Genomic DNA, 27961 nt, shown 5'->3' with positions numbered 1-27961 from the left:
CTCTTCACTCCAGCCTCCTTCACCCAAACCTACCTCCACAGCTATCTCTGGCTTGAGTTAGGACAGCAGACAGAACCTACTTTAGCCTCAGCTTGCACCTCCTTGTGCCCTTCCTGCCACCTCCCCACCTAAACCTCGTGACTCAGTGAGATCTGCCAGGAGTGCCAGTGGTGAGGGGTGTGGCATTATCACCCAGGCCAATCTCGAACCACGCAGGTTCTTGATAACTTTCTTCCCCATGTAGTAGGGGAAGAGCTTTCCTACTCTGGGTCCTTTAGGCCAGACTCAGAATCCCCTCAAGCATCCCAGCTATCCAGGGTGCCTATATGGGAAAAAACAAACCTTGCAAAGCCAAGAGAAGGAGCACCAGCTCACAGATGAGATCTACCACCATGAGAACAAGTGCCTTCTAGCAAGGGCTTAATAAGGCTCCTCCTTGCCAGGCATGGTGCAACATACCTGTAATCCTAACAACTGGGATGCTGAGGCAGGAGGATTATAAGTTTGAGGCCAACCTCAGTAATTTAGTGAGGCCCTAAGAACTTAGAGAGATGCTGTCATAAAATACAAAATAGAAAGGGCTGGAGATGTAGCTCAATGGTAAAATGCCTCTGGGTTCAATCCCCAAGACCAAAAAAAAAAGAGAGAATGAGACCTCTTAATCTGTCTCATGACAAAGAGATGCTGAGCTGGGCTACAAAGCTGAGAAAAATAGACTTGATACTTTTGGTTGAAATAAGGAAGAAGGAAGGTGTTGGTCCAGTTTCAGGGAGACAAGGACCATGGCCTCCCCAGTGGGAAGAGGGCATCCCCTTAGCAATAACAGAGGCTATAAAGATCACTGGTCCCAATGCCATCATTTAGCACTTTGGCTTATAACCGAAGAACTCGGATCTCATATAGAAAAGTAAGTCATATAATCAAGTGTGGTGGCACACATCTATAATCCTAGCTACTCAGGAGGCTGAGGCAAGAGAATGATAAGTTGAAGGCCAGTCTGGGCAACTTAGTGAGGTTCTTTCTCAAAATAAAAAATAAAAAGGATTGGCTCAGTGGTGAAGCACCTCTGGGTTCAACCCCCAATACTACACCAAAAAGTAAAAGTCATATTACGAGACTGTCTGATATTGCTGAGATCAAATGAGATCCTATATAAGTGACAGTGCTTTGTAAATGTAAAGGACCATCATGTCCCTATAGCCAGCTAACAAGGCATCTGTGGTGGACACAGCTGTCATGACTTCCTCTCAAGCACCAGGCCTGGAGTTACTACGCTTTCCATGACTTTTATCTGCAAAGAAATCATAACATGCCCTGCAGGAACTCACCTACAGCCAGTGGAGTGGGAGCAAACTGCAGAGGCAGGATAAATAGCAGAGCAGGGCTCTGGGTATGAGCAAAGGCTGTCACAAGGAGGATACAAATTCACCTTGGCTCCTGTCTCCAGAAAAAGGAGCGCTTTTGGCCCCTTAGAGTCCTGCGCCATCCCATATCTAGAGCAAAAAAAAAAAAAAAAAAGTGGTCAGTTGTGCTTTAACCCCTATCTGGTTGTACCTACTTACTCTCCCCTATCTGCTGAGCCACACAGGATTCCTGGGTAATTAAGGCCTTTAATGAGTTAAATAGGCCCTGTCCTTGAATCAATTCCCTGTCAATCTTCTCAACTTGTGCCCTCAAGAGACACCTCCATCCAAGTCCTGAGGTAGGCCTCGTCCCTGCGGGTCACTGGGTTCCTGTCTCTGAGGGATTTACTGTAGTGGTAGCTTCTGGGAAGGACTGAAGACAAGGCCCCAGAAATCAGCCTGAAGATGGAGTTGCTAAAGCCAACTTTGTTCCTTTGCAGCACCTGCAGGCCTTGGTAATTTGCTGGCATGGTGGTCCTAGTTTCCCACTGGCAGGTGGGTCACCGATAGGAGAGAAAGTGAGCCATAGAAAAACAGAGCCAAAGATGGGCACAAGAACCAAAGGAATATCTGAACTGGTCCTCAAGACCGCTGCATGATCCTAGGCTCTGCTTCCTCTCCTTCCAACTCCTCACCTCAGTTCCAGGAAAAGAGGCTCACAGACCTTCCTGTCTCTTTGAAACCTTGTCCACTGGGTTCTCAATTGGCTGGTATTATACTAAACATGACAAAAATCAGGCCCTTGCTCTATAATCATTAGCCAATTTGCATTCTTCCCTTACTGGAGTGGCTGTAAGAGGAACGTAAGTCTCTTTAGAGGCCCAGGGTAATACCAACACTCCAGTCTGGTCCTCTCTGTAGGAAACTCACGGCCTCTATAAATTCATTGTTACGTGCTATGTGCCAACCACATGTCAAGCAGTGGTAAAACACTGACCAAAACCTAACCCCTACCTTCTAGTCAGGGCTACAGACATTTCTCCTCTGTGTGCCTCAAAGCTCTGGGAAGGGTGTGCAGAATACCTCTTCCCTACTTCTTGGTTTATGCACACTTTACACATGCTTTAGGAGGCTCACACGCAGCAGAAGTCTCTGGTCTCTAAGTCTCCATAGCATGGTTACCTGTATCCCATCCCACCTCCCTTATTTATTTATTTATTTATTTATTCAATTTTGTACCAGGGATTGAACCCAGGGGTTTTTAACCATTGAGCCAATTCTCAGCCCTTTTTATGTTTTATTTTGCGACAAGTTCTTGGTAAATTGCTTAGGGCCTCGCTAAGTTGCTGAGGCTGGCTTTGAACTTGCAATCCTCCTGCTTCAGCCTCCCAAGTCACTGAGATTACAGGCGCACACTATTGCGCCCGGCTACCTGTACCTCTCTTATGATACATCACTTTCAACTTCAATTATGTGTGTCTGTACACATAACTGATTCCCCCCACAAGAACTTAAGTTTCTTGAGGGCAAAGATTTTCTTATACATCACTGTATCCCTCAGAGTACCCCCTGAATAGTGCCAGGTACTAATAAGTGCTCAAAAAGTGCCCAGGAAATAGTTTGCTTCATAACATGTAAGTGCTCACATGCTCTACAAATCTTAAGGAAGGAATCTTCCCCACCATGTGTTGTTGGGCCTTGTGTCCTCCCTAGATACTGTGTGGTGTGGTAATGATAAAAACTAGATTACCACTGAAGGAGCAGATACACTGGTCTTGAACATCCAAACGTGGGTAAAGAAGACTCTAGCTTCCCCCACCAGAATCAGCCCATAAAAGCATCCTGCCTAGAAGAATGGATTTGCCCAGAAATAAAGAAAACGACTTCAGAAATTAGGAAAAGAGCTAGTGGATGCTTTGAGAATATTAAAGAGACTTGGGATAATGCTTACTATCTGCAAATGCTAGGCTAAAAAAGGCATGTGCATTATCTAGTTTAATCCTTCAAAACCAGAGGTGCTACTGTCATGATCCCCTGTTACACACATGTCCTCATGAGTCTCAAGAGGTGTAACAGCAACCAAGCACAAGTTTCTCTGACTCCGCGTCCCAAGGTGAGATTCTTTCTCAAACCAACCTAGTTCCCTTTCTTCTTGCACGTGGTGCTCAGTGAGGAGCAATGAACCCACCACCATGGGGTAAAGTATCGCCCACTAGAAGCGCTTATTTTACAGAGAGGTGAACCTGGGCTCGGCAAGATAAAGGAGTTTTCTTTCCCCGGGGCCACACAGCGCCAGGGGCTGCTCTGCGAGAGCAGAGCAATGGATTGAGGATTTTACCTGCCGGGAGGCGGGGAACGCGGGAGTGGCACTGAAACCCAGAGGGGCTGGGAGTCCCGCGACCACCCACCACAGAGAGGGTTCCAGCCCCAGGCGCCTTGGACGCCTGCCGGACGCCACCTCCACGTGCGCATGCGACGCGAGCCACCCCCGCCGGCCGCCCGCGCCCGGGCCCGCCCTTCAGGAGTACCTGCCGTCGGCGCGCAGGCCCTCGGAAGGAGGTGGCCAGCCCTGGCGCTGGGGGAGTTGCGCTGCGCCGGCGCGAGCCAAGCCCGACGCGGACCGACCCGGGCCCTGGCACCTCAGAACGCCGAGCCCCAGGAGCCCGCGGACGCCGGGACGCCCGGACGAATACGGGAGGGATGGTTCCGAAAAGCAGGGCAGGACTGGCCTCGCTCCCTCAAGCGTCCCACTATGCCCACTCAATGGTCTGCAGACCGGTCCTAGCTCCAGTGCACCTTCGCAGGAGCAACACCCTACCCCAACTCAGACTCGCGCGGCCCGGACTCCAGGGACGAGGTTCCCATGGAAACTAGAAGACGCTCTTTGCGCCTGCGCGGGAGCGCTAGGCACGCTGGGAAATGTGGTTTCCACGGCCGCGCCGGGGTCGGAGGAATGGACGCAAGGTGGCGCCCGAGTCTTGCGGTTCTGTTGAGCCTGACTGACCTCCCGGGACTGACCCCGGCCGCGGCCGCCGCGGGACAGGCCTTGAAGGTAGTTTCTCGCGCAGTCGGGCTCTGAGGAGTCTAGGGTGCGGAGTAAAGGGGAGGACGCACGGTCTCCTGAACGCCTTTGATTTTGCAGTTTGAAGATGGGGCTCCCCTGGTGCTGGGTGGAGGAGTGGCCGCGTCGAACGTCCGGCCCCAGCCCCGGGCCTGCTGGCAGGGCTGGACTGACTTGGAGAAGGTTTTTTTTTTTTTTTTTTTTGAGAGAGAGAGAGAGAGAGAGAGAGAGAGAATTTCAATATTTATTTTTCAGTTTCCGGCAGAAACAACATCTTTGTATGTGGTGCTAAGGATCGAACCCGGGCCGCACGCATGCCAGGCGTGCGCGCTACCGCTTGAGCCACATCCCCAGCCCTTGGAGAAGGTTTTGAAGGTGGAGCTGGCCCAGGATGGACCGGCTGCCCAGGCACCCCAGCTCCTCGTTGCCGCGGGGCTCTTGGGGCTGGGCTCTTGGGGTAGTACCCCAGCACTGGCCGCCCTAGGGTGGTCCTTGGGCAGAGCTGTGAGTCGGTGAGTTGACTGTCCAGACTCCACTTCAGAGTTAGGTCCTGGGATGGGAATCTAGAAACCTGCATCTGATTCAGGCTCCGTTTTTTGATTCAGTGTTTAACTCCTCTAAGTCCAGAAACGGTGTTATAAGGCCCTCCGTTTTTTCCTCTGGGATTGTTGCGTGGTAATGACATGGCTGTGTAGGCTGCACGGCTCTCTAAGGACATAAACAGACTTTGCCATTCACTGTAAATTGGTGCAACTTCTTGGAAAGATATTAAATGATGACTCACAAAATTTAAAATGTGCATAACCTTTGCTTTAGCAATTCTAGAAATCTACAGATTTAGTGGCTAAGTATGTGGAAAGATGTATATACAGGAGTGATTAATGAGACATTGCTTGAAATGGGATTAAAAAAGTGTTCATCCATAAATAACCGCCTAAATAAATGATGAATTCCATAAAATGGAATATTTGTGGTGATTTTTTAAATGAGGCAAATCTTTATGTGCCAGCGTGGAACTTGTAATACAAAAAAAAAAAAAAATTCTAAGTGCAAAATAGTATGTTAGTATGCTGTCGTGTTTTAAAAGAATATACATACTCATGTATTTGATGGCATAAGCATGGATTGTCTTCGAAGGGCCTCAGAAGGTTTATCAGCTGTTGCCTGTAGAGATAGAAGTGAGGGACCAGAGGACATGGTCAGAGCCTTTTCATTTTATATCCTTCTTAACTATTTTTTTCTTCTTCTTTTTCTTAGCAATTTGTGTGAGCTTTATATATGCATATTGTTCTTAATTATTTGTATTTTAGTGCAAATAGTTTCCTCTCCAGTCTGTTTCCCAAATGCCAAATTTTACTTAAGAGTTATGGATTCTAGTATGTGTTGGGGGTGCTGTGCAGTTCATTGAACCCCACTTTTTGATGTGCCCAGGTTGCAGAAGGCGGAGCTTGGCATTGGCTTTTGTCCTGACACTGTAGCGCTACCCATCTGCAACCCCAGGCTAAGACTACTGAAAGAGCAATCTGGTGATACTACTGGATGAGTGCAGGAAGGTGGGCAGCCCCAGTGTTTGCTAGCCAGATGGATCATGAATGGAAACTAGCTTATCCACCTTGAGACCCGAGGCATGCCACCCAGACAGGTGCAAATGATTCCTCTTCTATAGAGCACACAGAGACTGAATTCTAGCTATGGGTAAATGGCATTCATTGTTAACAAAAATCTAGTGGGGAGGGGTTCTTAGAGCTAAAAGTCTAATCCCTTTGTTTTACAGAAAGAATCAGAGACTTAAGGTGAAATAACTTGGAATTGTAAAGCCAGAGCTGGAGTCCAAGTCTCCTGCCCCACAGTGCTTTAGGGTTAGAGTAGTCTGGGCATCCCCCAGGGGCTGGAAGATTAGTTTGTAAAGCTTGGTACATGGTCTCAATGAGTGTGAAGAGGTTCATTGCCAGCTCCTATCTCTGAGCCCTGGTTTGAACAAAGGAATTGAGTACTACCTCCTTCCCCCAACAGTGTAGTATATCATGGGGCACCTGAGAGAATGATCTTGGGAAGAGACAAAAATGACAAAGATGGAAGCATTGACTCTTCTTAAACACTAAAAGAACCTCTAGGCAGAAGGAGTAGGGTCACCAAACATCCTTCTCTGGCATTTATTAGTTGGCTTGGAAAATCAGGCTCTTTTTCATTGTAGGGGAAAGGTGATTCTTTTGTTTGTTTGTTTGTTTATTTATTTATTTATTTTTGGTACCAGGGATTAACTCAGGGACACTTGACCACTGAGCCACATCCCCAGCCCTACAGTCTCACTGAGTTGCTTAGCACCTCGCTTTTGCTGAGGCTGGCTTTGAACTTGAGATCCTCCTGCCTTAGCCTCCTGAGATGCTGGGATTACAGGCATGCATCACTGTGCCTGGCTTATTTATTTTTATGTGGTGCTGAGGATGGAACCCGGTGCCTCACATGTGCTAGACAAGCGCTCTGCCACTGAGCTACAACCCCAGTTCCATAAAGGTGATTCTTGGAACCATAAATATGCTCAAGAACTGGCATCAAGTGTCCAAAGGAGTTTTAGCTTTTGGAATAGGTTGGTCTTGCCCAAATAGGCAGTAGCATCTTCCATTTTTTCATATATAATTCCCTTCAGCTGTCCCAACAGAGCCAAATGCCTGCTCCCTGTGTAGACTTGTTCTCCCGTGAGGGAGCCTGCACGGCCAACATTTACCCAGGCCCTGCCCTAGAGAGGAGGGAAATAGCACTTGTCACCCCTCCTCTCCACTTTAACTCCCACTCCACCCCCAAATATGCCACTTGCCCAAACTGAGCTGTCACAGGACACCTGGGAACAGTGACAAAACTGGAAGGAGTAGGAGAGGTGGCCTCTCCTACTCATAATTGGGCCCTGTGACTGCTAAAGCACTCTCCACCCCATCCTCCATCGCAGGACTCCTTTTAGAAATAGAGAAGGATCTGAGTGAAAGACAGATGGCTTTTTCATCAAATGTAAAATCACAATGTGAAATTTATTTTTTTTTATTTCTCAGTACAAAGTCAGATACTATAAGACTGAAAAACTGGCCAGAGGCCACAAAGGACAGAAGGCGGCTCTTTGGCCTGATCCCCCAAGACCCACTGAGGGCCATGGGAGGACTGGGGGCAGCAGCAGGCCAGTTGTGAAGTGTGTGAAGGAGGTGACCTGCCAGCTCCCTCAGAGCCTCTGGGGCTGGGGATTGAGGGTCATTTCTGCCTTTGGGGACCACTGGTTCCATGGCAGTGGGTGAGGGTAGAAGGACCAGGATGGGATGTATAGGAGTTGAGGTGGGGCCTGAGTCAGAAAATTTGCCCTTAAAAGCTCTATTTTTGATTCTGTGACTGCAAGTGAATATTTTAGGGAGCGTTGAGAATGAAACTAGGGTGTCGTCACTCCCCAAGGCACCTTCAGTCGCTCTACCCACACCCCAGTAGAAAGTTTTGAGTTCTTGCCAGGAGCGGTGGTGCACACCTGTAATCCCAGCGGCTCGGGAGGCTGAGGCAGGAGGATCACAAGTTCAAAGCCAACCTCAGCAATGGCGAAGTGCTAGGCAACTCAGGAAGACCCTGTCTCTAAATAAAATTCAAAATAGGGCTGGGGATGTGGCTCAGTGGTAGAGTGCCCCTGAGTTCAATCCTGATACCAAAAAGAAAAAGAAAAAAGAAAGCTTTGAGCCCTTGACAGGTGGTTTGAGATTTAAGGCTGAAGGTGGTGCTGTAGTGACAGGATCTGGGTAGTCCTGCCAGGAGGAACTCAAGGGAGTATGTGCGGGCGCAGGTGTGAGGGGTGCTTGTCTGAGGGCAGTGGATCAGTTTCTCTGTTTAAAGCCTAAGGGGAGAAGGCGTGTGTGAGGTCAGGCCTCGCCCTCCGCTCTGCTTTCGTCCACACTGGCCTGCCTCACTACCTTCCGAAGCCTAGGTGTGGAGGATATTCCAGCCTTCGGCCCCTGCTCCTGCTCCTGGAAGGCCCGTGTCCGGCTGGCTACGAGGGCAGCACTCTGGAGGGCAACCACAGACTGGCGAGACTTCAGGGCAGGCCAAGACCCCTTTTGGGCCTGGCGGCCTCCCTTAGCCCTTGAGAGCTGAGGGGAGCGCCTCAGAGGCTCTTCATCTGAAGACTCATGGGAGGAAAAAACCTAGAAGGGTGAAGGATAGGAAGAAGAGCCATTGGGAGGCCAGAACCAGGAAAAAGGTAGGTGCAGGATATTTGTCAAGTGAATACAGAAAAATCGAGCTGTTCTCAGGTCCTTGACCTCACCTAATTGCAGCTTTCTTCTGGCTCCTAGAAGCTCTCTCCTCACTGCCCTGCACCCACCACCGGGGTTCACCAGCCTCTCCTCCCACCTGTCTTTGTACAGTCGCCCTAGTGGGCCACAGAAGGAACTCGGTGCCAGGCCCCGAACTAAGCTGTGTAGGACTCATGGGTCTGGGTTCCTGGTGAGAATGCCAGCCTTCGGCAATGCCCACACTCATCCATCAACCTCAGTGCTTCCCTATTGGTCCATGCAAATGCTCCTGCATTCAACAGACTCTTTCCTCTGGGTCAACCATTTGACCTTGAATCACTGTTGGGCCTGATTTCCTCAGGCAAGGATCAGCTTCCAGTCCTAGCTTAGTGCCCTAAAGCACTTAGCACACAGGGTTCTTCCTCACTCAGTCATAATTGGGCCCTGTGACTGCTAAAGCACTCTCCACCCCATCCTCCATCGCAGGGCTCCTCGGATTTGGGAGACCATATTACCCATCCCACCTAGGGCAAGCAAGATATGTCCCCAGGACCAAAAGCTGGCTGTGACACTCAGGGCCTGAGGAAGATGCTCATTGCACAGCTGGAAGCCAAGCCCCTTAGAAAGCAGGTCCATTTGTCAGGCTGCGTGACCTGGAATGGGCTGGCTTGGCCCTGCTTCTTGATTGTTCTGCAGCTCCCAAGACCTCATCTGCCCTCACTAAGTCTCCCCAACTGCTCAGAAGGGGAAGGGAGATGCCCCGGATGTGGTGCCCATCTTTGGGGAGTTGGGGGATAGATTTCTCTGCTGGTAAGAGGTACTAGGTGGACAAACTAGAGTAAGCAAGGACCAGGCACCCGAGATCCGCCTGCTCAGGGCCTATAGCCAAGAACTAGTGCTGGTCTTCCCCCATCCTTCCTCCTCCTCACGGCCCCCACCACTACAGATGGAACCCCAACCCAGCCTCACCTCTGGGAGGTCACGGGCCTCGGAGGCACCCTCCAACTCTGTGGAGGGCTCCAGAAGACTGATGGACCGCATGACCCCACGGAGGTTGATGCGCGGCCGCAGCCCTGGCTCTTCTTTTGGGGCTGCCTGGCTTTCCTCCAAGCCCGTAGCTTTAACTACCCCACTGCCCCCTGGTTCTGGTGGAAGAGGTGGGAATGGTGTAGAGACTTCGGGGGCCGAGGGCTCCTCTGGGGAGCCCCCACCCACTTTCTGTTCCCAGACGTGGCTCTGCCGGCTGTGAGGAGGTGGCCTTGAGTCAGCTTTGAGTGGCCCAGAAGCCATTCCCAGCATACACACCATCCCTCCTTGTCCCCTGTCTATACCTGGCAGTCAGGATACCCTGGTAGGTCTGTAGTTGGCGCAGAAAGCCAGGGTTGGGCCGGACAATGGGCCGGAGCTCCTGCACGTGGAGCAGAGCCTGCTCCAGGCTCCAGCCGTACTGCTTCATGGCATAGGCCAGCACCGTGGCGGCCGAGCGGCTGACACCCATCTTGCAGTGGACCAGCACCCTGGTGCCCTGTGATCTGAAGAGGGGGGATATGGTTAGTCCCCAGCCCTTCCTCACCTGAGGGGCCCTGCAGCATGGGGAGAGGGGCAGGTAGGGGCTTCTGACCCAGCAGAAATGGGACACAGAGCTGAGGGCAGAATGGGCAGGAGGAAGACACTGGGTCTGCCAGAAGCCGGGGCCAGCTAGTGAGACTGGGACTGGGCCGCTGGAGCCAGGAAGAACTGACCTCGCAGCCTCAATGAAGCGGTGTGTCTCTTTCCAGTGGGGCAGCAGCTGCGCTGACTCCTCATCCCAGAGGCGCACATTGTGGTAGGTGAAGCGCTCAGGGTAGAAGTTGTCAATCTCCCGGGCCATGTTCAAGATGTGGCTGACCCTGTACCAAAGGGCCCAAGGCCAGGCTGACATGGACACCAGGCACCAGGCCCACTGGCCACCAGACCCAGCAGACCTTGGGTGTTTCTGTTTAGTTCTGGGCTCTGAAAGTCAGGTAGTGCAGCGCTCCTAGTGGGAAGAGAGCTGAACCAGCTGGCAGATGACTGACCACGAGCACATCGTTCTACCTTGTGGGCCTCGAGTTTCCCCAGCTGGTCCAGGTGGCTGAGGTCACTACAGCAGTCACCCTTCCATTACTCTTGGAATTTAGAGCCCATCTTTTGAACTAAGTTGAGATTGGGTAGCTCTGCAGCAGCAAGTGACAGGGACTTTAGCAGGTCTCCCAGAAACCCGTGCCCAGAGCAGGCAATCAGGTCCCCACTGGAAAGGAGGGGTTTCCTTCTCTCTCAAGACATGGGCAGGTGTGCAGAAGCCATTTCCTGCTTGGAAAAGGTGGTCCATGGCAGTGCAGGCCGCTGCCCTCCTCTTGGCATGGTTAAAGGCCCTCTGTTCTACAGATAGGGGCCAGTAGCTGGCCAGTGGGGCAGTAAGATTGCCATCCATCCCGAGAGCCCATGCAAGGGCAACAGCGTCGGGTGGGGTTGGAAGCAGAGCCAGTAGCTGCGAAGAGTGGTCACGGGCTTCTACAGCTGGCTAGGCCATTTCTTAAGCGGATGCTGAGAGAAGGGGAGAGCGGTGGCAGTCCTGAGAGGACCAGAGCCCCACCTGTTTCTTTGTAGCTCCTCCAGGTTGGCCGCGTTCCACTCAGAGCCCTGTGGAGTGGAGAGAAGCACCAGGCTCCCTTGCCTGTCTATGCCTCTGAGCAGCAGCCACTGGGGTCTTGTAGCCCACCCCTGCAGCCTTTGCTCACCAGGTAGAGGTGGGGGAAGATGCGGGAAGCCCTGTCTTGCTGGGCCATGAGCAGCAGCATCTGATTATCAATGAAGTCCCGGTACTGCTGGAGAGGGCATCCCAGGCGCAGCTCCAGGGCCTGGCGGATCTGTGGGCAGCACCCAGAGGAGGAGAACTTCCTGACACACGCCCCCTCCCCCCATCTAAGGCCTCTGAGGACAGTACCCTTCCCATCTAGACGGCTGAGACCATGACTGGGTTGAGGCCAGGTATGGGGGAGGGGACGGTTCAGAACTGGAGGGCAGCAGGTGGGAAGGGCTCCAGGGAGAGGCAAGCCCCGGGCCCCACCCACCCTGCCCACCTCTTTGGAAGTGATGCTCTCCAGGTCACTGGTGTCCAGCACCTCCCACAGCTCAGCCCGGATCGCCTGCTCCATCTGCTCCTGCTCTGAGGGCCTGGGAGCAGAACCCCTCAGTTAGAGGGCCCTGCCCTCTCTGCCATAGCGCCCTCCAGCCCTCCACCTTTTCCTTCCTGCCCTTCCCCCTGGCCCTCCTCCCTGCACTGACTGGCCAGGCTCTACGCTGGGAGGTCGCAGGGACTCCAGGTCAGCCATAGCCATCCACTCGTTGAGGCAGCTCTGGTCAGAGTTCAGTCTCTCCTGGTAGTGGGCAGCCCAGGCGAGGGCACTGCCGCCGGGTATGAGGCCACTGCCCAGAGCCACCTCACATGCCTGGTGCAACACCTGGAGCGTGGCCCTGGGACAGGAGAAGAGTCTGGGTCACACTGCCTTCCCTGCAGCCATCTCCCAAGGATAAGAGGCTGCCCTGGGGCTCAGCCACTGCAACACTTACCACATGGTCTGGATAGAGATGGGCTTGAAGATTCGGCTCTGCCCACCGGATGTCACACTGAAGCCCCTGAGGAGATGAGGTGGGGGTGGAGCCAAACTCCAACTCAGACAGAGAACCTACCCATTTGTCAGATGTGGGAATCTGAGGCCCAGAGAAATTAGGTGACTTGCCCAGGATCACACAGTGAATTTGAGGTAGAGGTAAGAGCAGGCCCCAGACCTCAACCCAGGTCTGCTATTGCCCTAGTCTCTCCCCACCCACCTCTCCAGTTGCCATGGCTTACCCATCTCCATCTAGGTACACCTGGGTGTCACTCCAAAGGGGCAAGACCAGACCTAGGGTGCAGCAGGGGGAGCTGGCAGGGACAGAGAGAGAGATCCATAGTCCCTAGCACCTCACTTCTTTGCCCCATCCCTTCTTCTCCCTGCTCCCACCTGCTGTCAGGGAAGTCCACCCCCAGGAGGACTGTCTCCTCCTGGCTCAGGCATTCTCTTGTGGAAACCACCAGCAGATAGCGGAGTCGCAGAGGCCGGGCTGCCTCGAGCTGGGCTGCCTGGGAAGATGGGAGAAGTCCCAAATCACAGTGTCCTTGGGGACCCTACTCTGCCACCCCATTTGGATATACCCCAATCCAGAACAGCCCTGCTGGCCCCTGTGTCTCCCACTCCCACCCCCAGTTCCCAGGTTTAAGACCAGTGCCTGGGATCCAGTGGTTCCCAACTTGTGGATTTCACAGTCCACTGAAATGTTTAAAAGGTTCTTTTTTTTTTTTTTAACATTTATTTTTTAGTTGTAGGTGGACACAAGACCTTTATTTTTTAATTTTTTTTTAATGTGATGCTGAGGATCGAACTCAGTGCTACATGCATGCTAGGTGAGCACTCTTCCTCTGAGCCACAACCCCAGCCCCAAAAGGTTTTTTCTTGAAAGGAGACTATGTGGGGATAAAAAGGGGGAAAGGGCCAGGTATGGTGTAATCCCAGCAATTTGGAAGGCTGAGGCATGAGGATCACAAGTTTGAGGCCAGCATCAATAATTTAATGAGGCTGTAAGCAACTTAGTGAGACCCTATTTCAAAATTTTAAAACAAGGGGCTGGGGATGTGGCTCAGTTGTAAAGTGCCCCCAGGTTCAATCCCCCCTCCAAAAAAAAAAAAAAAAAGAATGGGGGAGAAATGAGACTGACAGGTGGCCCAGTTTTTGGTTTTGCCTAGAAAGGCGATTTTATAAAAACCCTACATGAGGCCATAGGTTCAATTCCCAGCACCACATACAAAAACGTTTATCACCAAAGAACTCTTAAGGGCCTAATCTCACGGCCTGTACTCCTGTTTGAAATCCAGCTTTACAAAAGACTGCATCTTGTTTTTCACATTTTGCTACTGATGTGTCTGCAGTCTTTGAGGGCTGGCCCTCAGCCTCCCTGGACATGGAGTACGCCCTGAGCACTTCTGGGTTACTCATGTCATCAGGAAGTCTCCCTCCCCTGACTCCCACCTCAAGGACCTAATTTGGCATTCATGCAGGACAAGCCTCCCAGTCTTTCACAGCCCTCCAGAGACCGGCAGCCATGACCTCGGCCTGTTAAAACGTCAATAGCTGAAATAGTAGGGTCCTCAGGACTTGAGTAACTCCTCCACTGCTCAGGGTGCCCCCATCAGACACATGGGCTTCACCCTCCCCGTGTGGGCTATGGATGGCCCCTCACCAGGCGGATGTCATCCTGTGGCCTCAACAACTCCACCATGAGGTGCAAGTGCTGCCTCTGCTCCTGTTTCTGGGGCCCTTGCCCGTTGTCTGTCTGGTCCCCAAGAGGCTGCTCTTCATCCTGAGGTTCCTCTGCTGGCTCAGAGCCGGCCTCGGCTGCATTACCACTGTCCTTCCCGTCCTGCAGTCCCAGGAGAGTCCCACGCAGCACGGCAAAGCTCTGCCTGACAGGGTGGTGGGGATCATTATGGCCCCAGGGTTCTCAAACTTCAGGGGTGTCCGAATTCCTGTCCTGGAGAGCTTCTTGAAGTGGATTGTGGGCCCCCTCCCCAGAGAGTCCTTAGGACTGGAGTGGAGGTGGGAGAGCTTTCTGACTGGCCCTGGTGCCGGCCGCCAGCCTGGAGAACCAGTCTCAGCCCTTGAGCCCCTCTTCACCTGGAGTAGGGAGGGGCTGCTCCTTTCTCTTCCCACCTGCCCGGTGGAGAGAGGTGTAAACTTGGTGGGGGACTCAGGAATCAGGTCCTGCCACCCCAACCTGCCCTTTGGCTAGTGAGCACTAGCCCAAGCCAAAGACTCGGGCAGTGGGTGAAGGATGGCAAAGGAGTGCCAGATGACACTCCTGGAAGGAGGGAGAAGGAAGCCAAGGTAGCCCTATGCGTCTGTCCCAAGCCGATCAGGCCCTGGAGCCAAGGCACACAAGCACTAGAGTTTGGCTGCAAATTCTCCAGGGAGAGTTCTGTCCCTGACACCTGGAGTCCAGGATGGCCCCAGGCTGGATGGAGGCGTCTGTGTCCAGGGAAAGATGCTCACCTGCGCTGGAGCTGGCTTCTGTGCCTCGCAGCCCGGTCCTGCCGAGAAAAGAGCCCCAGGAGAGCCCCAGGAGAGCGTGAGGGTCAGGGCGACTCTCCTTCCCTCCCTTCTCAGAGTGGGGGTGTGTGTGGGGGTTACCCTGCGTTCCTTGGGGGTGCGAAGAGAAAAGGTGTCAGATGTCAGTTCTCTTCCCAGGCCCCTCCCTGCGGGGAGGTACTATGGAAGTCCAAGTTCAAGTACAGCGGGGCGGGTGGGCTGGGGCATGCCGAGGTGTGCGAAGGGATAGCCCGGCTCTGGGCCTCAGCAACTGGGCTGGGGCTCGGGACTCGGGATCTTGCTTGGTGGGGTTCCTGGGAGCCTCAGGACCCCCAGCCCCTTCGAGTCTGAGGCTCGAGGTTTCCCCCGCCCACCCCCTGGAGTAGGAGGAGGCTGCTGCGGGCAGGATGCACGCCCCCAGGCCAGCTGGCAGCCAACTGCGTGGGCAGCACCAAACCAGACTCACCGTGGGCCCCACAGGCGTGGAGTGGCCGCTGGCCGGGGGCGAGCGGCTCACTGTCACCAGGGCCATGGACTCAGGCCCGGGACACCTGGGCGAGCCCCAGGCACGACCCCCTCTCACAGCCTCACGGATAGTCCCTGCCCCGCAGGACCAGGAAGGAGAGACTGGAGCCACCAGGGCCTGGCACCTCCTCAGGGGCGGCCCTTAAAGGGCCAGACTCTAGTCCAGCTGGCTTGCAGAGCCGGTACTGAGCCACCGCGGTTCCCTCCCCTCCGGTCTCCTCAGTGCGGCCCGCCTCGCCCCGCCCCATCCACAGTAGGGGTGGGGCCGGAGGTGGGGCGCAGGTAGCATTGCCCCTACCTTAACTCACTCCTGCGTTGGGTGGTTCCTGCCAGGAAGCGCTCCTGCCCCTGCCTGGGCCTGCCCCTACCCCAGCCTGGGTCCGCCCTTGCCTGGGCCCGCCCCTGTCAGGGACCTCGGTGCTCCGCCCAGTTAGATCACCTGAGCCCTTTTAGGCCAAGTCCTAGGGAGGCAGGGGATGGGGATCAAGCACGGTGAGCCTTAAGTCGAGGAATTCCACCCCAATATCCCTTTTTTCTGCTTGGCCTTCATGCCATGGATTTTGGGAGGCGCAGGTTTGCAGAGAAATGCGGTTGGACTGTAGAAATCTCCCACGAAGCTCTAGGCAATTTGTCAGTTCCGACTTGGGGTCCGGTCGAGTGGGGCAGAGCTAAGCCTGGTTTACAGCTGCAGAGGAAAGTGACTTGCTCAAAGTCACTCTGATGGCACTCGCTAGAGTCAGGGTAGGGAGTGAGGGCAGAGTAGGGTCTGGAGGCCCAGCCTTTCCTCTTTCCACCCCCCCACCCCACCCCCAGAGTAGGGCCAGGTTTCAGGAAGACCAGGGCTGGATGAGAGGAGGAACCTGGTCTCCAGGTGGGGTAGGGCTCGGGGGAATTGTTCATGCAGCACCTGCTGGGTAAGGGCACTTGGCAGGTGTGTTAGCCCCTTGCAACTTCTCAGGAGATGGTCTACTCAATTGACAGATGAAGAGATGGAGACTCAAAGAGAAGCTAAGGGGGCCATGGTCCCCTTAATCAGGTCTAAGATCATCATCCGTGGTTGCTCTCAGAGCCCTCTGCACAGTGACCCCTTCCCCAGCTCCAGCCATTGAGTGCAGCAAACCTGTTGCTGACGGTTTATTTCCATCTTGGTTCCCACTGCCAGCCCACTCCTAGGGCTCCAGGCCCCCAGCTCAGCAGCAGTTTATAAATAAATAAACAAATTACAAAAGCAGGCGAGAGAGTCTTGGGACAGACACCCTCCCAGGGCCAGAAGGCTCAGTGCTCAGTGAGCGACAGCCGCAGGATCCGCTGTAAATCCTCCTCCTCCTGCTGCCCCCGCCGCTCCAGCTCCTCTTGCTCTCGCGAAGACAACTCCAGGGCCAGTTGAAGCTGCTCCTCAAAGCTTGGAGGGACAGGGGATGGGGGCGTCCTCTGAGGAGATCCAGGACCCCTAGACTCTGTGGACAGCCGCAGGCTTTCCTGGAGGGCCCTGCCAGGCCACATGAGAGGGAGAGCAAACCAGTGAATGGGAAGGCTGGAGGGGGAGCCAAGGAGCTGGGTACATGGCTTCTGGAGACCAAGACCGTGTCAGGGAGAGAGCCACCTTTTGTTGCAGGCATCATTGCTGCTGGAGATGGCCTTAAAGAGGGAATGGGATCCCGAGACCGCATCTCCCTGCTACCCACCCCTGCCAGGGACTACCAGAGGCTCGGGCCAGGCAGGGTCTCACCGCTCCAGCTGAAGCTGCTCCTCATACACTGTGTTTTGGGGAGGAGGGTGAGTGCCAGGACGTGTGTTGGTCAGGGCTTCCCAAACAGTCACCTGCAATGGCCGGGAGCCTAGAGTTGTCACCTCAGCCCTGTGGCTGCAGATCCAGTGCCCACCCCCTGCCCAAGTCCCACCTGCTCGGCCTCTGTGCCTGCCTCAAGCAGGCTCTGCTGGATGGCAAACTGCAGGAGGTCATCATCTTCGTCTCGAAGGGGCTCGCTGCGCTCTGCGCCCAGCACACTGTATCCCTCGGGCACCTCAAACACGGTGGGGTCTACCTCACATGGGAAAGGGCTCCCTGGGCAGGTGGCAGAGGAGCCAACTCAGATGCTGGGGCTCAACAGCCAGAAAGCTGCAGCCTCCCTCTGCCCCCGCTGGTGCTACCTGAAGCGGCCACGGCAGAGCTGGGGGCGGGCACCCACACGGAGCCCAGGGGCTCATCACAGCCACATAGGTTGCTAAAGGTGATGCGGGCATTCAGCACGTGGAAGAGGGGAATCTCTGTAAGGAGACAGCCAGGCCTGAGCTGTCTGATCCCACATCCAGGGAGGTCCCCCTGCTGCCCTGGGCCACCCCTCACCAATCTTGACGGGGAAGCCAGGTGGGAGGCGCAGGGTGATGAAATCACGCAGCTTGGCAAAGTGAGCATTGCTGATGGCCATCAGGTCAATGATGGGCGTCACCTGGTCACCCAGGGAAAGGGGATGCTCCTCACTCAGCCACAATGTGGCCTTGAACCTGCCCAGCCAAACAAAGGACTTGGGTCAGGGACTCTCTGATGGCCCTTCCATGAGCCGAGGCCTCTTCCCTTCTCAGCTGTCCTGATGGCCTCCCCTGGAGCTGGTGTCCCCAGGTGCCTCCAGCAGGGCACTTGTGATGATTTTGTGCCCACTCATCTGGTCTAAGGCAAGCAGGGGCTTCTCCTGGGACCTCATCCACAGCCCCATCCTCCTCCTCCACCCAGAACTGGTCAGCACCATATAATTGGCTGTACTTTCGAGTCCAGCACAGCCCAGGGGTCAGGACTGCTGGGGTTCAAATCCCAGCTCCACCACTGGGTGGCTGAGAGGATCCACCTGAAGTGGCCAGAAGAGTGCTAGACCTGCTGTAAGGGTATGTCCACTGTGACCATTTTCACCTGACCATCAGATCCTTGTGGGAAGCAGGCAAGTGTGACTTCTGATGTCACTGAGAGAGACACTGAGGGAGCAGAAGACACATCCCAGGGACACAGCCTGAGGCTGCAGAGCTGTGGGTCCTTCCTACATGGGCTGTTTCCACCTGCCATGCCCTGGCCCCAGCACGCTCAGTAAGTGGAATAAAATGCATACGTGGGCCGTGCCACACATTCATTCATTCATCAAAGAAGTGTGACTACTTCTCTAGGCCAAAGCACCTGCCGAGTGCTCAGGACCACGGATAAGAAAGACATAGCTTCTGCCCTCGGGAGCAGAATCCAGGGAGAGCCCACCAAGTGAGAATATAATGGGCCCCAGGGGTTACAAGACTCTGCAAGGGCTCAGGCGGTCCAAGCAGCATCCTGGTCCCTAAAGGAAGCCCCCAGCCAGTCCCCAGACCTCACCTCTGTACTTTGCTGGACATCTCGATGGGGCGGCCGATGTTTCTGGACTCCAGGCTGAAGCTGGGGTCAAAGTATTCGTCGGGGGAAATGGCTGTAGGGTTGGTAGGGCTGGCTGCCTGCTGCACAGGAGCCTGGGGAGCCCCAGGACCGGACCTTAGGCCTCAGGATGAAGAGATGTGCCCTGCCCACCCGGGCTCAGGCAGGCCCCACGCCCCCCAGCCCTGCTCACCCCGCTGTGGGAGGAGTGCTGCTGGGCCATCCCCAGGAAGGACTGGAACGGAGTCTTCCCCCCTGAGGAGAAGGGGGGCAGCCCATGAGGGGACTCTGGGCCACCTGTACTGCCCCACCCTCCCTCCACCTGAGAGTTCCTGCTGGGTAGGAGAGGGAGCAGTTGAGAATGGGTTGGCTTGTCCCTGGGCACTCTTGGCCCTGACCCCAGACCAGCATATGACTGGGCAGTGGGCAGGCGCACCTGGGTTTACCTTTGCTCCTCGACTTGTCCTGATCAGATAGGTGCTCCGTGCGTGTGCGTGTCACCAGCTCCACATTGGTGGCACTGTACACCTGGGGGGCAGGGGGGACATGGGCAGCTGGGGATCAGGCCCTGTTCCCTACACTCAGCCTTACCAGCACAGGACCAGAGGGGACAAGAGATGAGATCTTGCTCCCCACAATGGAGATGGCAGGGTCTGAACCCCAGGAGTCACCAATGAGAAGAGGTAGCCCAAGGGCCAAGAAGAAAATTCTCCCCATTTGATCTCAGAGCTCTGGGTGGGCTCAGCGCAGGCCAGGTCCTCAGGACCCTGGGCCCCAGCGACTGCCCTTGGCCTCATGGGCTTCCAGAGCCAGGGCTACTCCAGCTCTCCTTCCACACTGGGGTTGGGTGTGGAGAAGCTGAGCCTCTGGGCTTCATCTCTGACCCCCAGTCCCCACCACTGGCCTCTCCTGCCTTGGCCTCGTAGCCGCTGACAGTTTCCATCTTCTCAGACCGCCATCCCCAGATACCACATTTGTTCCTGCAACAGACCAGACAAAAGTTTTTGAGAACCTGCACCCCACTGCACCTGGCCAGAGCCCCACCTGGCTGTCCAACACCCAGGGTCCCTCCCTCTGTGCAATATGAAGGGCCCTTGAAGAGGGTGCCTGTACAGCTGGGGACATTTGAACAAGAATTGGGGACTAGAAGATAACTGAGGGATTATCAACTTCATTAGATTTGATAATGGTGTGTCAGGACCATGTTAAAAAACATATCCTAATCTGTTAAAAGTCATGTGCAGAAGCATTTACTGTTAAGAAGATATGATACCAAATTAAAAATAAGTAAAATAACAACAACAAAGGAGATATGATACCTGGGATGTGCTTTAAAATGTTCCAGGAAAAAGCAAAGAAAAAAGTAAGGAAGGATAGATTCAGTAAGACTGGTGAAATGTTGCTGGGTGCAGCGACACATGCCTATAATCCCAGCAATTTAGGAGGCTGAGGCAGGAGGATCACAAGTTCAAGGCCAAACTGGGAAACTTAGCAATGACCCTGTCTCAGAATAAAAAGTTTTAAAAAGCTGATGATGTAACACTGTGATAGAAAGCCTCTGGGTTCAATTCCAAGTACCAGAAGAGAAAAAAAAAAAAAAGGTAAAATGTTGAAGCCGGGTATGATGAGTAAGAACATCATCTCTTTTTTTGTTGTTTGACATTTTTGTTCTTTTCTCTTTTTTTGTTTTTTGTTGGTACTGGTCATTGCTGAACCCAGGGCCCGGCACAGGCCAGGCAAGTGCTCAACCTCTGTGTTGCACCCCCAGCCCACATCTTGAAATTTTCTGAAAAATCAAAAATAAAAGTATGTCTGATTCAACAATAATAGTTGGAGACTTTGGTACCCCATTTTCAATAATGAACAGAACAAGTAGGCAAAAGATCAACAAAGAAACAGAAAATATGAATACTATATAGGTATTCTAAAAACACTCCACCCAACCCTGCCTGGGGGCTTGCCTCTCATCAGGCCACCAGATTGCTCCTCACCTCCTTCAGGTCATTATGCAAAGTCCCCTCTGCTGTGAAGCCTTCCTGGGCAGTGGCAGTTAAGATCCTCCTGTGCTTATGCTCCTTCCCAATTAATTTTTTTCTCCTCACTAGCTATACTATCAGCACACTATCACACTGTATGCTTTATTTATCTTGTTCACTTGTCTATCTCCCTAGGGAAGGGCTTTTTGTCTGTTGTATCATTTTATCTCCAGCATTTCAAAAGGTCCCTGGAATGGAATAGGTGCTCAATGGTCAGTTGTTGAATGAATGAACAGTTTCCAAATGTGTTAAAAAAAGGAAGAAAGGGCTGGGGATGTGGCTCAAGCCGTAGCACGCTCGCCTGGCATGTGTGTGGCCCGGGTTTGATCCTCAGCACCACATACAGACAAAGATGTTGTGTCCGCCAAAAACTAAGAAATAAATATTAAAATTCTCTCTCTCTTTAAAAAAAAAATTTAAAAAAAAGGAAGAAAGAAACCTTGATAAAACTGAAATGATAGGAGATGTACAAAGTATGTTTTTCCAACCATAATGGAATTAAATTAGAAATACTGATTTCTAATTTGAAATATTTATTTCAAACAGAAAGAAAAATAGAAACTCGCAAATCTGTGGAAAGTAAACAACACACTCCTAAAACACCAATGTCTCAAAGAATAAATTAAAAACATTAAAAAATACTTTAAGATTAATGGGAATGAAGACACAACATATCAAAACTTATGAAATACAGCTAAAATTATGTTTAGAGGGAAATTTATGGCTATAAATTTATATTAGGAAAGGAGGGGGGCTGGGATTGTGGCTCAGCCCATAGAGCGCTCGCCTAGCACGGGAGGGACCTGGGTTTGATTCTCAGCACCCCATAAAAAAGAAAATAAAGGCATTGTGTTGTGTCCATCTACACCTAAAAAATAAATATTAAAGTAAAAATAAAAATAAATAAAAAAGAAAGGAGAGGGGCTGGCTTTTGGGGGTGGGGTTGTGGCTCAGCACTTGCCTAGCATGTGTGAGGCACTGGGTTCGATTCTCAGCACCACATATAAATAAATAAATGTCCATCAACAACTAATACAATATTTAAATAAAAAAGAAAATTATTTTTTTAAAAAAGAATATGATGGAATAACTTTACTCCAACAAATTTGATAATTTAGATGAAATGAAAAAATTCCAGTGAGGCCCAAATGACCGAAGCTAATTTAAGAAGAAATAGATAATTTGAATAGACCTATAACAAGTGAAGAGATTGATTGACAATAATAATAATTTTAAAAACTACCCACAGGGCTGTGGTTGTGGCTCAGTGGTGGAGCGCTTGCCTAGCACGTGTGAGCGTTCTCAGCACCACATAAAAATAAAATAAAGATATTGTATCCACCTAAAACTAAAAAATAAATATTTGAAAAAAACACAACAACAACAAAAACTACCCACAAAGAAAAGCCCAGGCTCAGGTGGCTTCACCACTGAATTCTAACAATAATAGGAAGAATTAAGGACAGTTATTCACAAACTTGTCCAAAAAAATGGATGAAGAGGTGATACTTCTCAACTCATTCTATGAGGCATCACCCAGATGCCAAAGCCAGACAGATATCATAAGAAAACTACAGGCTGGGTGTAGCTCAGTAGTAGAGCATTTACCTAGAAGAAGGGAAAGAAAGAAAACTACAGACCAATATTGTTTATGGATATGGGTGTGAAATCCTCAACAAAATACCAGGCAACAAAGTTCTACAAGAAATGTAAAAAATTATGAGCCAGGTGCAATGGCACATACGGGTAATCACAGCAACTCGGGAGACTGAGGCAGGAGGATTGCAAGTTTGAGGCCAGGCTCTACCTTTTAGGGAGAACTTGTCTCAAAATAAAATAAAAAATAAAAAGGGCTGGAGATATAGCTCAACAGTAAAGTGACCTGAATTCAGTCTCTAGCATGGTGTGCACACACACACACACACACACACACACAAAAATAATTGACTCAAAAAATGGTTCAAAGATCTAGTTGTGCTGGGCTCATTGATGTACGCCTGTACCCAATGGCTCTGGAGGCTGAGACAGGAGGATTGCTAGTTCAAAAAGCAAGGTGCTAAGCAACTCAGTGAGACCCTGCCTCTAAATAAAATACAAAACAGGGCAACAGGGCTGGGGATAAAACCAGGAGAAATTAAAACATACATCGCCAAAGAACTTGTATTTAAACATTTATGGCAGCCTCATTCATAATGGCCAATCCCTGGTACCCACTCAAAAAAAAAAAAAAAGGTATTTGGAAGAAAACGGGAAAATTTCCATGACCTTACATTTAAAATGATATATTTATTATTAGATAAGACACCAAAAGAATGACCAATGGAAGAAAATAAACTGTCCATCATCAAAATGAAAAACTTTGTGCTGCAAAGGACACTCAAGCTAGTGGAAAGTCAGTCCACAGAAATGAAGAGAATTTTTTGTAAAACATATATCTGATCAGGGACATATATCTAGACTATACAAAGAATTCTTACCACTAAATGTGAAAAAGAAAACCAACTTAAAAAAATGCTGTAAAGGATCTGAATAGCCATTTCTCCAGAGAAGACACAAAAACAACCAAAAATCACAGTAGAGGCTGGGTTGTGGCTCAGTGGCAGAGCGTTTGCCTGGCATGTGTGAGGCACTGGGTTCGATTCTCAGCACCACATATAAATAAATAAAGTAAAGGAATTGTGTCCATCTATAACTAATAAAAATATTTAACAAAGATGTTGTGTCCGCCGAAAACTAAAAAATAAATATTAAAATTCTCTCTCTCTCTCTCTCTCTCTCTCTCTCTCTCTTTAAAAAAAAATATTTAAAAAAAATAAAGGTTCATCAGCACCTAAAAAAAAATTATTTTCAAAAAGCACAGTAAAAGCTGCTCCATGACATTAGTCATTAGGGAAACGCAAATCCCAACCACATGAGACACTATTTCACATCCAGTAAGATGGCTGTGATCCAACAAACAAACAAACAAACAAGCCGAAGGCATGGACAATCCTGAGTGTTGGTGAGAGTGTGGAGAGATCGGAACCCTGGGCACTGCCAGGAGAAATGCCAAATGGTACAGCCCTTCAGCAACCAGTTCCTTCAACAGTTAAATATGGAGATACCACACAACCCAGCAGTTCTACCCCAAAAACATAAAACCAGGAGAAATTAAAACATAGGTCTCCAAAGAACTTATATAAAAACATTTATGGCAGCCTCATTCATAATGGCCAAGAGGTGGAAACAAAGTGTCTATCAATGGACTAACAAATGTGACACCACCTCACAGTGGGAATGAAGCAGCGGCCAGCTGGGAGCTGAAAACAGTGCACCCGTGAAAGAAGCCTAGGCACAAAAGACCACGCGTCTTTAAATCCCACCTTATCAAGATCCAAAATAGGGAAATCTCCAGGTCAGAAATTAAATTAGTAGATGCTTAGGGTTGGGGGAGGAGCGGGGGAATGGGGAGGGCAATGATAGCTAAAGGGTTTCTTCTTGAGGGGAAAAAAGTTCTAAAATTGACTGTAGTGATGGTACACATCCAGGAATATACCAAATCCACAGACTTGTGCACATTAAATGGGTGAGCTCTATGCTATATGAAAATTATCTCAATAAAGCTACTTGAATGAAAACAGTGTTTCCAAAGTCTGTTACTAGAACTGGAGGCATGTGTTTTCAGAAAAATAACTTTTTATTTGTTTCTTTGTTTAGGCACTGGGGATTGAACCCAGGGGTGCTCTACCACTGAGCTGCACCCCCAGCCCCGTTTTAGATTTTGAAACAGGGCTTTGCTGGGTTGCCCTGGTTGGCCTCAAACTTGCCATCCTCCTGCATCAGCCTCCCAAGTTACTGGGATTACAGGCCTGTGCCACCATGCCCAGTGGGAAATAACACTCTTGCCCACGTATAGGTTCCTTGGCTACCTGGAGGACTCTGCCCCAGACATGGCAGCACCAATGAAAAGCCATGAGGAGCCCCCGCTGGCGCAAATGGCTGTCTCCACTGCCTAAATCCTTGTTTTTTTGGAAAATATGTAAGGTCAGAAGTCGAGGAACTGAGGACATCGTGATCTAGTCCCTCTCTGAGCCCACCATGGGAGGCCACCACCACAGGCTGAATGACATACTGGGCCGTGGCAACCCCTTCACCTGAGCAGCCTCTGGAGGTGGCTCAGCCTCCCAGAGTCCTCAGCAGGAGGGAACCTCCAGATAGCCCTGCCCTCACTAATGGTGGCTCTTGTTAGCTCTCCCCATCCCACCCACGGTGTGCCAGGCCCCAACGGACCTCTCAAAGGCCACATTGCGAGTGTCCAGGTGGGTGGAGACGATAGGGGAGGTGAGGCGACTGGCCACATGTTCCTCGCTGGGCCGCATGGCGGCCAGCAGTGCTTCGGGCTCATGCAGAGCAAGCCCTAGTGTCTCTGTGTGCACCACCTGCCGGTCATGGTCCACTTCCATCACCAGGGCTCCTGCCTCTGCCAGCCACAGGGTGTAGGGAGGAGGACAGATTAGTTCCAGGCCCCACTAGCAGGCTGCCCTCAGCCACCTGCTGCTAAGTGGGTATAGCCCCAACCCTGGATCCACTCCAACCCCCAACCTCGGTTTCCACATCTGGAGAGTGCAGAGAAAGATGAGTATTGTCCTCAGAAGCCACGGGAGAATCCAAGAGTGCCAGTGTGCCTCGTGCCTGCAACGAGTGTCCCAGAGCTCACCCTGGCCCTTGAAGATGAAGCTTCTCCGGCCACGCTGCCAGGTCATGTGCTCAAACCCCAGGAGACTGGTGTCCACCCGGAGGCTCTCACCCCGCTTCCACACTCGGTACACATCACTCGGGCACATCTTGGACACAAGGGGCACTGCAGGGAAAGCCAAAGTCACTAGGGATCTCCCCCAGAGTCCACTCCAGGTCTCTGGCCACCAAGTGATCCTCACTCACCCCAACTGGTAAACTCCCACTTCATCTCCACGTAGAAATCGGGGGCCTGAGAAAGACCAGAGATGCCCATGAGGCTCATGCACCTGCCTGGTGCTGGGGGTCGCAGGTCTGGGGAATCCTTGTCCACCACCACTCTGTGGGACCCCAGCAAGTCTTGATGCACTGCCATGGCCCAGCTATGCCCCATCCCAACCCCACCCAGGAGGGGCTGGGCCAAGTGGGGTCTGGTCTAGGCCTAAGAAAGCTATAAGAATCTGGAGGCCTTGTCTGGTCTTGAGCTGCTCACAAGCCCACTGAGGTCCTGAGAAAAAAAGCCTTTGCTGCCTCTGTGTCTCAGAGTCCCCGCCTGTCAAGGGAGCCTACTGACTCTTCCATGACTGTTCCTGGAGCAGCGGGGGAGGGAGGCATGAGGTAGTTGGACTTCCGCTTACAGAAGGGCAGACAGAACCAGGCATTCCAGGCACAGGCATCTCTGGGAAGTCAACCTCCTTTTAGGAAATCTGCACTCTCCAGGATGTCCAAAGTCTAAAGCTCCACAGAGATTTCTGGCACCAGAGTCCCCTTCATGCCAATGAAGGCTCCTTTCAAAGGGTCCAGTCTCACCCCTGGGGCCTGGGATTCTCTCCTTTGTACATGACCCTGGGCTGGGGTCAAGACAGTGGTGGGGAAGCAGGATGCATGGGCTGAGTGCTCTTCCAAGGTCAGTCCCGGCCGGGGGGTGGGGGAGCCGGGGTGGCAACCCCCTTGCTGGTTATATCCTGTGCCCTGCCATACCTGGCGGAGTTTGTTGAGCAACTCTGGAATGCCAGCTAGCCTCTGCGTGGCCCTCTGGAAGTCGCGGTACTGGAGCACCAGCTGCACCATCTCTGGGTCTCCAGTGCTGACCGCCTCCTGCAGGACTAGGGACATGTGGCTGCTGAGGGAAGCCTCCCCAGTGGTCCCCGGCCTGGCCACTCACTCCACCTACAAACCATTCTGCCAGTCTCAAGGGGAGCCCCTCTGCCCTCTGCAGTACCTGCCCAGCCCTGACGGCTCTCTTTGCCCACATTGGCATTGTGTCGAAGGAGGACTCTCACAGACTCCAGGTTCCCCAGGGAGACAGCCAGTTCCAGGGGGGTCCGACCTCGGGGGTCCTCCTGTTCAATGTCGTGCTGAGGGAGATGGGACACTCAGCACAGGCAAGAGAGGAGAGGCCAAGGCAAGGAGGTTATGGGGTTGAACCCGGAATACAGTCACTGTGGGAAACCAGGAGGAAGCCAGGCCAGGGACATGGCAGAGAGTGGCCTGTGAATCCTGGCAGGGGACGGGAGGGGACAGCTGGGAAGGAATTGGCCACCTCCCCTGCCCGATGCCAACAGGCAGAGCTTGGGGGCCTGGTGGTGGGGTCTGGTTAGGCAAAGGTGAGCGTGAGGAATGTGGAGTGTTGTCCAGCCAGGGCACCAGGAATGGGATCTTGTTTTCAGCCTGGTTCAAGGGTGACGCGGGTGAGTTCGGGGAATTGATGCAGTGTGAGGGGGTTGAGCGTGGATCAGAGGCCCGGTGCGGGGAGACTGGGCCAGAGTGCTCCAGCGCGAGGGCAGGTGACTGGGCTTCGGATCAGGTTGGGGCTTAGGGAGCCGGGATGCAGACGCGGAGCTGAGCAGGGGCGGACGGCACCCAGGATGGAGACTGCTGCCCTGGGAAGGGGCCCGGCGTGTCCTCACCTGGCGACTGTGCAGCGCGGCCTCCAGTTCGCGGTGTCGGTTTGCCCAGACGAGCCGGTGCAAGGGGAAGGTGGGGCCCGGGCCAGCCATGCTGGGCCTCAGCGCCGCATCCCGGGCGGGCAAGCAGGTGCGGCGGGGGCGGCCCAGCCCCGCTCGGCTTCGGGCCTGGCGCGGCGCCCTAGCCTTCCCTCGGAGCCGCGCCCCAGCTGCGCCCACCGCAGCCCCGCCAGCCCCTCGGCCGCAGCAGCTGCAGCGGCGCCGGCGGCAGGGAGGGCGGGGTAGGGGTCCGGGTAGGCGGGGCTTCTTAGGATGGGGCGGGGCGTCGGGCCGCCTGCCCCCTAACCTCCCGCAGCAGCGGTCACTGCAACCCGGCCCTTGTGCTGCGGGTGGGCTGGGGGTGCTGCCAGGAATACCTGGCTCCGAGAAAAGCCAGGACAGGGTCTCTGTCCCGGAGTTAGTCCCGCAGGGGTCTGCGGGGGGCGTTCCAGAGGGCGGGGCCTTACTGCAACTCCGCCCACGACCTGCAGGGGGCGCCCCAGACCCTGCGTAGATACCCTCCTTGCCGGGTCCGGAATGGGAGGAAGGAGGC

General features: G+C 52.7%; 2 protein-coding genes across 3 annotated transcripts; both read right to left on the bottom strand.

Annotated features, from left to right (window-relative positions):
- Positions 1–7472: 7472 nt before the first annotated feature.
- Positions 7473–15440, bottom strand: Ssh3 (slingshot protein phosphatase 3). Its single transcript, XM_076844816.2, has 14 exons — positions 15270–15440; positions 14768–14805; positions 13959–14181; positions 12686–12804; positions 12535–12606; positions 12252–12317; positions 11967–12155; positions 11762–11855; positions 11420–11548; positions 11275–11321; positions 10403–10549; positions 9992–10192; positions 9630–9903; positions 7473–8570 (listed from the first exon to the last, which is right to left on the bottom strand). The coding sequence occupies exons 1-14, from the start codon at positions 15333–15335 to the stop codon at positions 8289–8291; spliced, it is 1947 nt and encodes a 648-aa protein (XP_076700931.1). The 5' UTR covers positions 15336–15440; the 3' UTR covers positions 7473–8288.
- Positions 15441–16449: 1009 nt separating this feature from the next.
- Ankrd13d (ankyrin repeat domain 13D) lies at positions 16450–27620 on the bottom strand. 2 transcript variants are annotated; one of them, XM_076844814.2, is made up of 15 exons: positions 27373–27620; positions 26685–26820; positions 26444–26568; positions 25670–25715; positions 25446–25589; positions 25019–25208; positions 19627–19693; positions 19160–19241; positions 18907–18968; positions 18678–18808; positions 17676–17833; positions 17480–17596; positions 17230–17393; positions 17058–17149; positions 16450–16817 (listed from the first exon to the last, which is right to left on the bottom strand). In XM_076844814.2, exons 1-15 carry the CDS (start codon positions 27460–27462, stop codon positions 16604–16606), a joined length of 1818 nt encoding a protein of 605 aa, XP_076700929.2. In that variant the 5' UTR covers positions 27463–27620; the 3' UTR covers positions 16450–16603. The 2 variants fall into 2 exon arrangements, with proteins under 2 accessions (XP_076700929.2, XP_076964841.1); XM_077108726.1 differs by having other exon boundaries at positions 18678–18793.
- Positions 27621–27961: the final 341 nt, after the last annotated feature.

This window comes from Callospermophilus lateralis, chromosome 2 (assembly GCF_048772815.1).
Source record: "Callospermophilus lateralis isolate mCalLat2 chromosome 2, mCalLat2.hap1, whole genome shotgun sequence".
In the NCBI taxonomy this organism is placed as follows: domain Eukaryota; kingdom Metazoa; phylum Chordata; class Mammalia; order Rodentia; family Sciuridae; genus Callospermophilus; species Callospermophilus lateralis.
The sequence above is the reverse complement of the archived record's forward strand: the minus strand, read 5'-3'. Positions and strand labels throughout refer to the sequence as shown.

Bases quoted from the DNA above. Each gene is read 5' to 3' on its own strand.
- Ankrd13d (XM_076844814.2), bottom strand. From the start codon at position 27,462: ATGGCTGGCCCGGGCCCCACCTTCCCCTTGCACCGGCTCGTCTGGGCA. The intron at 25,209-25,445 runs GTGAGCTCTGGG...TGTGGCTGGCAG, and splicing joins CTTCATCTTCAAGGGCCAGG to AGGCAGGAGCCCTGGTGATG. The intron at 18,969-19,159 runs GTAAACCCAGGT...CCTTCTCCTCAG, and splicing joins GGACAAGTCGAGGAGCAAAG to GGGGGAAGACTCCGTTCCAG.
- Ssh3 (XM_076844816.2), bottom strand. From the start codon at position 15,335: ATGGCCCTGGTGACAGTGAGCCGCTCGCCCCCGGCCAGCGGCCACTCC. The intron at 11,856-11,966 runs GTCAGTGCAGGG...TTCTGCTCCCAG, and splicing joins CCCAGCGTAGAGCCTGGCCA to GCCCTCAGAGCAGGAGCAGA. The intron at 10,550-11,274 runs GTGGGGCTCTGG...CCTTTGGTACAG, and splicing joins GAGGAGCTACAAAGAAACAG to GGTCAGCCACATCTTGAACA.